A 9,150-nucleotide genomic window follows, 5' to 3' on the forward strand; every position below is an offset into this window, starting at 1 on the left:
GTTGGTCCAGCTCACCCCAAACCATCTGGATTGGGTTCAGGTCCGGTGACTGTGGAGGCCAGGTCTCCACTTTTTGTTAAGTCCAGAACTCCACATGTGTTCATTCATAGTTTTGATGCCTTCAGTGAGAATCTACCAATGTAAATGGTCATGAAAATAAAGAAAACACATTGAATGAGAAGGTGTCCAGGCTTTTGGCCTGTACTGTACATGTGCATGCAGGTCGCGTTTTTATTCGTCAGTGCGCCGATATCCGCGTTTGGTAAATGAGCGAGGCGCGGTTTGTCCTTCCTCAGGATCCGTACTGGACGCTTCTAGGCGCAGGTCCCGGATGTGAACTGGAGGGGACTTTGAAAGTGCGGGACGCGCGTCGTCGCTGGGAAATAAAAAGAAAAACAAACATTTTTATTAAACATTCGAATAAATATCGAATATTTACAGGCGGCCCGTCGCCGTGCAGGTGAGTAAAGTCCGTTTTCATACTTTTATTCATCCCACAATAAATAACAATATGAATCAAAAAGAGTTCAGCATTTTATGCGTCGCAACATACCTGTAAAACGGTTAAATATTACAATTAAGAATGAAATAATAACGCATGTTATTAATGTTTCAGTCGACCAGTATTAAACGTGTTCTACTATTACATAGTTTTCATAAAACAGTATTTCATTTTCTTACACATTTCTTACACAGCATTTACCAGACGCCCTTATCCAGAGCGACTTATAATCAGTAGTTACAGGGACAGTCCCCCCCTGGAGACACTCAGGGATAAGTGTCTTGCTCAGGGACACAATGGTAGTAAGTGGGGTTTGAACCTGGGACTTCTGGTTACCCGCTAGGTTACTACTACCCATTATGCGTTGAAGGGGAGCACATAGTAATAAATAATTAGAAGAAAGTGGAGATTATGGTGGCGTTTCTGGACCAGCTTCATTTGTGATCTTTAATTTCTGCAGCACTGTGTTCTCACTGTTACGTTGGTGAGCGTCTGCTTATTGTCTCCGATTCTCAGGCCCAGCGATGCAGCGGGGAGACGCCAGGTCCCCAGGGCCGCGGCCCCTGAAGGGGAAGTCCTTTTACATGGACCTGACGAAGAGCCGCCAGTCTGCACAGGTCGCAGACGCCGTCACTCGCCTCGGAGGGGTACGCCGCGCCCCCGTCGCTGCCGTTCAGCCGTGTCCACGTCTCCAGCCGTGGCTTGACCTGTGGTGTCTCTCCCTCTCCAGACCGTCGAGAGCTTCTTGAACAAGGACGTGGACTATGTCGTGACCGGATCCCGGGAGGCCGGGAAAGCCCTTCCCTCGAAAGGGAGTGGAGGACGGGAGACCCCGAGACCGGAGGTACGCAGAGTCGCGCCGCCTCTCGCCACGCGGCCACCTTCGCCTCCCTGACCGTCTTTATTTCCCGTGCCAGGTGTGTGGGAGCCGCGGCAGGGCCTTGCTGGAGAAGGCCATCCGGAACAACGTGAGTTTAGTTTGCGGGAGGCGGGCGACTTGTTGTCATGGTAACTGAAGTCGTTCGTTCGCAGGAGCGGTGCCAGGGCAGCGGTGTGCTGGCCAACGCTCGGTCCTGGGGGGTGAAGATCTTCTACGTGGACGGTATCCTTTGTGCCAGCCGTCCGTGGTGGCAGTAGGGGGCGCCGCTGGACATCGAATCCGTCCGTTTGCTTAACATGTCGCGCAGATTTCTTGGTCTACGTCAACGTTTTGGCGGAACGCTGCAAGCAGAGCAGCAAAAGAGCTGAGGTGGGTTCTGTCTTCTCTTATTAAAAACGGACCGTCAGAGCTCACGTGTTAACGGGGTTTATTCCTTTTAGAAAAAGCCTGGTGAAGCTGCAGCTAGACGGGTTGTCAGAGGTGAGCCTCCTACATTTACATTTCCTGCATTTACCAGACGCCCTTATCCAGTCAGTAGTTACAGGGACAGTCCCCCCCCCTGGTGTCCTGCTCAGGGACCCGATGGTAGAAAGTGGGGTTTGAACCTGGGTCTTCTGGCGTGTTTCCTCCTCCCACTAGGCTACTACCATCCCTATTTTACTTTGTAATATTTCAGCTGGTGTGGGTGTGATGTTTGGAACGGAAATCTTGATCGTCTTACGCTTGCAATGCCGCTGCAATAAACTTTGTTTTCTTTTGAAGCCGCCGTGCTGAAATCTCCCTACCTTAAAGTGGAGGACTCGAGCAGGTACGTCACCTTCCTGGAAACTGGTTCAGTATTCAGTAGTCCAGTGTTAAATAGGAGGAACTTGGGGGCGGGTCCAGCAACCTGATTGGCCGGGCCTGAACACAAAACACAGAGGTGGCTTTTATGACAACATGTATTTCTTATGATGCCCAAAATCACATACAGTACGTCTCAATGGGCTTTGACAAGCCCTACAGTTGACAACCCAACACACTTGACCCTTCTGCACACAAGGAAAAGCTTCTGGAATTTCTGGAACATCAGGGGAAATTCAGGAATCAAGGGAATTATCAGGGAATTCTGTTTTTTAAATATATAGCGTAGGAGCCAATACTGATGTGTATGTACACATCTTTGTTCCAAATAAGATTTTTTGTTTTGCTCCAAACCTCTCCCGCTCCAAGAAGTGCCACAATCTAGAACGTTCTGGTCTGTGTCGACGTACGTCCTTACACTTGCTAACAAATGTGCCCGGCAAGTGTAAATGTCAAGAAATTTGTCTAGAAAATGAAGAATTTAAGGACTGGCTCGGCCAAAGTGATAAAACAAGGTTTTGGTTTGTTCCATTTAACACGGGAGGCTGCCGATATTCTAGAACAATGATGTAAATGCGTTTTTTAAATTCTGTAACCGCTTTAAAGCCCAAACCCAAACGTTATATTGGACATTCCACTGTAAGGGTCAGGAGAAGTCATGTGCCGTGGTAGTGCTTTACGAGGTGAATTAGTGTGGTCATATTAGCCCTAAATAAAACATTGAGACGCCCGCTGGGTCAGGGGTAAGTCTGAGTGCGCGGGAAAGGCGAGACCGAGAGAAGCGCTACAGGCCACGGGATACCCCAGGAGCCCCATGTTTTTTTCAGGCCCTGAATTTCCGACTTGAGGAACCCACTTAACAGCCTGTGACCCTGAAAAAAGATCCCCCACCGCCTCGTACACCCCGCCCGCCTCTCCTGGCCTGTAAGGGGATTCTGAACGAGGGTACGCAGGGGCTCATTAAACATTAAAACTGACCCAGGACCTGTAGAGAGAGAGCTGGCGCCACATCACAGTAATCGTGCCAGGGTGCTGAAAACCCCGCCACCCTCCATACTGCTGCCGCCAGCTGGAAGCACAAGCCTGGAATCCCAAAATAGACATAAATACATGAATGCACATATCAATTCATAAGCACACATCGCTGTTGTCCAGTAATTATTTAGGCTCAACTGATAATAAAAAATGCATATGCATGCTGTCGTGCCACTAGTGGTGTCCCTAAATACAAAATGCTGGTGCCCACAGACCAGTTAATCGTTGTATGTTTTATGGGAGGCAATTTAAATCTTAATCAGTAAAATATACATTTTAACGTTTTTAAATGAAAATTGGTGATTGGTTGTTGAACTGATATTATTTTAGCCTTTATAATGTTTCTGGTGACCATTACATTAAAGGTCCCATGACATGAAAATGTGACTTTGTGAGATTATTTAAGATTGATATGAGTTCCCATAGAAATGGCGGTCGGTGTAAAGAGCGTTTTGGTCGTTCTGCTTCACCGTACAGAGAGCGGCAGCTCAGACGGTCGGATCTGGAATTTGTCCCCTTATGATGTCATAAGGGGACATGTTACCTCCTGTTTTCCGCCCAGAGAATTTCCCGCCCCTCCCCTAAAACATGATCTCCACCGTCATGGCCTCCAAACGTGTGAAGCATTGCATTGTTTGGATGTAAAAATGAGCACAAATTTAATTATTTTAGTTCCGTCACGCGAGACTCTGAAGATCCAGCTGGTTCATTTTATTTATTCTGGAATAAACGACACAACTTCCTGTCTGTACGAGACATTGTGGTCGGTGGACGGTGTTGATGACGTCATTTCAACTTCTATTGGCCGCTCTCCTCCTCGTCCCGCCTCTCTCCTCCTCATTAGCATTTAAAGCTACAGGCGGTGAAACGGCGCGTCCTAAGAAATCTCATTGTGCGACTGGATCAAAGTGGCTGTAATTCTGCACCAAGACTGAATTTCGTAGAGACTTCAGATTCAGTATTAGGGACCAACAAGACCGGTATAAAATTGATCAATCTTTATTTATACTGCGCTTTTTACTAACAAATAGAACAGTGCTCAAAGCCCCAGGTGATCAAGCCAGTGGCGACAGTGGAGAGGAAAAAGCTCCCTCTTAACAGGAAGGAAACCTTGAGAGGAACAGCGCCGGGTTACAGCGAAATACATCCGGAAAACGATGGCGGCGTATGGAGGTTACTGCAGTCCACTCGTGTATAATGAAGGGGCATCCAGGTGGCAAGTTAGTCCCGGCAGGTGACATTCAGATGGGATCAGCAGAGGGTCAAGCAGGACAGTCCAAGGTCACGTGATCAGGCCGAACCAGGAAACCCACCCACGCAGGAAATACCATCCACATCCAGGGTGGAGGTTAGAGATGATTCAGCAAGTAAAAAAGTTCACATCATGGGACCTTTAAAAAGCACGATTTATTATGCATAGAACTCTCATCACCCGCCGCTTGTCCGGCTTTTCTTTTCTATCGTCCACCCTGAAGCACATCAAGAGGCTCGAGTTTCAGTCCGGGTCAGTGTACCTTGCTTAATTGAACTTGTTTAGACTCTAATTAGCTAATGGGACGGGCGCCACCGCCAGAGCGGGCCCTCGTGGCGAGAGGCCTCGGGGCCATATCCATTCCACCCCCCGCCGTCTCTGGGCGCGCAGGGGAGGGCCGACGTGTGAAAAGCCCCTTTCAACGTCAGCGCTTGGTCAGATAATGACAAGTGTCATGTCTTCGGAGGAAGGGGGTGACACTTGAGGACACTGCGTCACCCGATGCCCAATTTTAGGGTCTCTGAAGGTTTACATGTAAACCTGCTCCGTCTGGCCATCACCGTGGTATCGTACCTAATACAGTGACTTCTGTCTCCAGGACGTTCCGGCCGCTGTACTGCCAGTCCATGAAACTGCCCGCGCTGAACTACGCCGGGACGTGCAGCCCCTTCCACCTCCCCGCACCGCCGGGGGCGCATAAAGAGACGTCCAGGTAACAGGGGAGGTCCCGTCACGTACCCCACACGCTCCCCCCACGTACCCTCAGCGCCCCATCGCTCACATGCGTGTTGTGCTCGACAGGGAGAGGAGCGACGACGTCCGTAGTGGCCGAGACAAGCCTTCGGCGTTGGTCCTTCGCACGCCGTCCCCGAAGACGCCCCGCAAAAAGGCGCTGGGCTACTGCGAGTGCTGCCAGGTCACGTTCAAAGACCAGGAGGAGGTAAAAATCACCGATGACGGTCCTGCAGAGCCAAACCCCCCCCAATAGTGGGGCAGCGGTATTGGTTCACGCCAATAGTGGGGCAGCGGTGGCCTAGCGGTTAAGGAAGCGGCCCCGTAATCAGAAGGTTGCCGGTTCGAATCCTGATCCGCCAAGGTACCACTGAGGTGCCACTGAGCAAAGCATCGTCCCCACACACTGCTCCCCGGGCACCTGTCATGGTGCCCACTGCTCACCAAGGGTGACGGTTAAATGCAGAGGACAAATTTCACTGTGTGCACCGTGTGCTGTGCTGCTGTGCATCACAAGTGACAATCACTTCCAATCATTTCACTTCATCGCTACCTTGTTCACCTCCAAACCACAGATACGCATGATCATGACGTGGGTGATGTTTCATGTGGCTTCATACGTCTGTGGTGGTGAAAAGTGGTATTTCGGTAGAATGCCTCTCACAGTACATAAACGTGGAACACGTTTCTCCGCATGGAGACCAGTGTTTTGCCGTATCTCGCCAGCAGTGGCCGTACAGGCGCTCACGCGTCTTGTGATTTGCAGCATTTGCAGTCAGACCAGCACCAACACTTTGCGCGGGACTCTTCCAACTACGCCGTCGTGGACCAGCTGAGAGCCTCCATGGACCCTGCGTTGGTGTTCCGGCCCCGCCCCCAACAGGATTCGGCACCGCCCGAGTAAGGCGCTCCTTTATGCTTGTTTACTCGCTGTCGTAAGTCACGAGGCTCGAGTTCCAGTTTGGGTCACCGTACCTTGCTTAACCGAACTCGTTTAAACCCTAATTAGCTAATGGGCCGGATGCCACCGTCAGAGTGGCCCCTGAGAGCCCTTGTTGTGACAGTTCAGATTTGAAACCGGCCTTTTCAGCTCTTAATTGCGGCCCGGAATCTGATACGGGTCTCGTGGGTTTTTTTCTGTGTAACGTGACCCCAGTTGAAAGAGTCAATTTAGAAATCATTCGTGGTTCTGGATGTGCAGGACACTCTGACCTGAGACCTGTAGACACGTTGTAGGACGTTTTTCTGGCCATGTGACTTCCGCGATGTGTTTTAATCGTGCAGTTAATCAATGACATTCAAATTAATTTGCTTTTATCTGGTCAGGTCTGTGGGCAGCCCTGTCTTCACCAACCCCTCTCCACTCGGTGACTTGGAGCCCCAAGGACACAGTGAGACGGAACGTGCCCTCCAGGCCCTGCTGACCCCGATCACTGATCCCAACAACTGGGACATCGGTGGACAGTCTCCCACCAGAGAGCGTCTAAACGTCTCCCCAGACCCAGACACTCACACTGCCCTCTCCTCGAATTCTCATCCCGTCCCACTTCCTGGCGGTGGAGAAGCTCCTCCTCCAGTGCTTAACGCTGAGACGTCTACCTCCAGCACCACTACCTCCTCTAACGTTCCTGCGCCTCCCACCCTCGCCTCGGTGGCCCCCGGTTCTCCTGTTCTCAACCATGAGGCCGGTGTCGGTTCTCGATGGTTCCACTCGACTCAGGATTGTGGGAGGACGCCAAGGTCTCCATTGTTGCCTTGCCAACAGCCTCGCTCTTTGTTTGCTTTGGTGAACCTTCGGAAACGCAGCAGGTCCTTTGGCCTGAGCCCCAATCCGAGCAAGCGATTCAGAACGGGATCAGATCCTGGCTTCTGTCCGATGGTATCATCTACCCCGCCAAAACGACGACCCCCAGGAGAGACCAGCAAAGCTTCCGAGAGCCATGATGGTCCTAAAGACCTGAACGTAGGCCTCAGCCCTGTGCTCCCCCCCATTGTTCCCACTCAGACTTTAAAGGAACATCTCCAGCTTGGACACACAGACAAGGGAGAGTCTTCTGAAGACCCCTCAGAGCTGGGTCCCCCCATCTTGTACCCATTCTTCCATGATGAACCTGCAGATCAGCAGCGCTTTCCTGATCCACCAGAGCTCCTGCCCGTCTGCCCTGTTCCCACCGCTGGTCTCCAGACTTCCAACACCTCCCTCCTGTCTAAGTCGTTCTCCTCGGTTTGCATCGAATCGGCGCTCCTCCCGGACCTCTCCACCCACTCGTCCGAGTCGGACTGGGACAGCGGCCTGCTGTCCCGCCTCACGCCCGCCGTTCCTCTCCAGGTCAGGCGGGGGAGCTGCAAGACGGACCTGGGGCTTCTTCTCCAGACGTCCTGCATGCAGGACAACAGCTACGAGTCGCGTCTCTGCTCAGTCCTCCACCAGATGACGGCCCCTCAGCTGCTCTACCAGAAGGAGCCCGAGCGCATGCCCCTCCTGTCCACGTGACGGAGGGACGCGTCGGTGGGCGTGTCACCCTGGAGGTGACCCGATGTCAGAGTGGGTCTCATCCCGCGATGAACAATGTTGGAATCGTCTTAACGTTGGACCGAGTCGCTCTCCACGTCTCCTCCCCGATTGTCCTCCGTCTCTCGGCGGCGGTCCCCGGCCACCGGCGGGAGCGGTGACAATTTAATGAGCTTTCAGGGGCCATTTAGCCAATCAGCTTAAGTGCTGCGCCTGGACGTTCTGGAACGTCGTACGTAAATGTGAACATCGTTGCCTCGATATGAAATTTCTTCCGGTCGTCCCGTTATTACCGTATTTATAAATTAGCCGTTCGTTAAAGTTGGCTTTTTAATTCTTTTTTTTTTTTTTTTTTTACGATGCAGTGGACACCCGATATCCACGTTATTCTGGTCCTCAGCCGTCATTAAAGTACTAATTCCCACTCGCCTGTTCCCGAGGATTTATTTACCGGGGTAATTAACAGTGTACTTTTACACCGACGGGGGGGACCTTGCCGGTTTCGCTGCTCCATCCAGACGTCGAGGCCATATCGGACGTGGAGAAGAAGGTCTCCCGAGTCTGTCCATGTTCAGGACAGGTCTTTTATTCATCTCACTCTCTTCTCTTCCTTTGAATTTGATGGTCTGCTCGTGGCCAAATAAAACGATTTGCAATCGTTACTCTGCTTCTTCTAACTTTGTGTGTGAGCGATGGTGGTCATCTCATCATCTCGACCACGATGGCTGCGCCGGCAGTCTGTTTACACCCTAAATTATAGTCATTATTATTAATAGCTCTTCGGTAGCTCCTCTGTACTGATTATTTGTCCATAAAGTGTCCTGTAGTGTCGATGGGGCCTTTTTCTCAAATCATATTATTCCACCAGATATCAATGAGGCTCACTTCCTTTTAGGCACCACGGCCCGTGGAGTCCTTGCATGCTCTCCCTGCGTTGGAGCGGGTCTCCTCCGGGTTCTCCGGTTTCCTCCCACCGTCCAAAGGCACGTAGGCTGGGTTAAACGGTTAAGGGCGGCGAGTGAGGGAGTGATGGTGGTGCTGGGTTTTTATTTTTTTCAGTAAACCCACCAGCGCGAAACTCTTTTTCTCTCCGCAGCACAACGCGACTCTACTTTTCAGGGTGTTTTAAAGGTATTTTCCCGCTTTACTGTGCGTGTTTCCGAACGAGAACCAGAACGCAGGTGATGGTTCAGGCGGAGGCGACGTAACGGGAACCGGGTCCCGGCGAGGGGGGCGTGGCCTCGCCGACGCGCCACACGCCGCGCGCACGGACGCCGCGTCCTTCTCCGCCTCGTCGCCGGAATATGTGACCATGCTGGCGCTGCCGTGCCTGCTGCTCGCCGCCTCGGTGGCCGGTAAGCGCGCCAACTTCAGCCCGCCTTCTCTCTTTTTAT

The 9,150-nt window shown here is 51.7% G+C and overlaps 2 protein-coding genes across 4 annotated transcripts in view; both read left to right on the plus strand.

Moving 5' to 3' along the window:
• Positions 1-338: 338 nt before the first annotated feature.
• On the plus strand, positions 339-7,738 carry dbf4b (DBF4B-CDC7 kinase regulatory subunit). Its single transcript, XM_028959424.1, has 12 exons — positions 339-460; positions 1,019-1,149; positions 1,233-1,346; positions 1,420-1,470; positions 1,535-1,604; positions 1,690-1,751; positions 1,823-1,862; positions 2,145-2,190; positions 5,111-5,224; positions 5,314-5,452; positions 6,011-6,144; positions 6,571-7,738. Exons 2-12 carry the CDS (start codon positions 1,027-1,029, stop codon positions 7,736-7,738), a joined length of 2,061 nt encoding a protein of 686 aa, XP_028815257.1. The 5' UTR covers positions 339-460; positions 1,019-1,026.
• A 1,283-nt stretch (positions 7,739-9,021) lies between these two features.
• adam11 (ADAM metallopeptidase domain 11) overlaps positions 9,022-9,150 on the plus strand; it is an 18,746-nt gene continuing 18,617 nt past the window's right edge. For all 3 annotated transcript variants that reach the window (XR_003748840.1, XM_028969573.1, XM_028969574.1), the window contains exon 1: positions 9,022-9,111. Coding sequence is in view for 2 of the 3 variants with exons in the window: in XM_028969573.1 (XP_028825406.1) it covers positions 9,069-9,111 (43 nt within the window). In the remaining variant the exon portion in view is untranslated. The remainder of the gene's footprint in view (positions 9,112-9,150) is intronic.

Source organism: Denticeps clupeoides, chromosome 2, assembly GCF_900700375.1.
Source record: "Denticeps clupeoides chromosome 2, fDenClu1.1, whole genome shotgun sequence".
NCBI classification, from domain to species: Eukaryota; Metazoa; Chordata; class Actinopteri; order Clupeiformes; family Denticipitidae; genus Denticeps; species Denticeps clupeoides.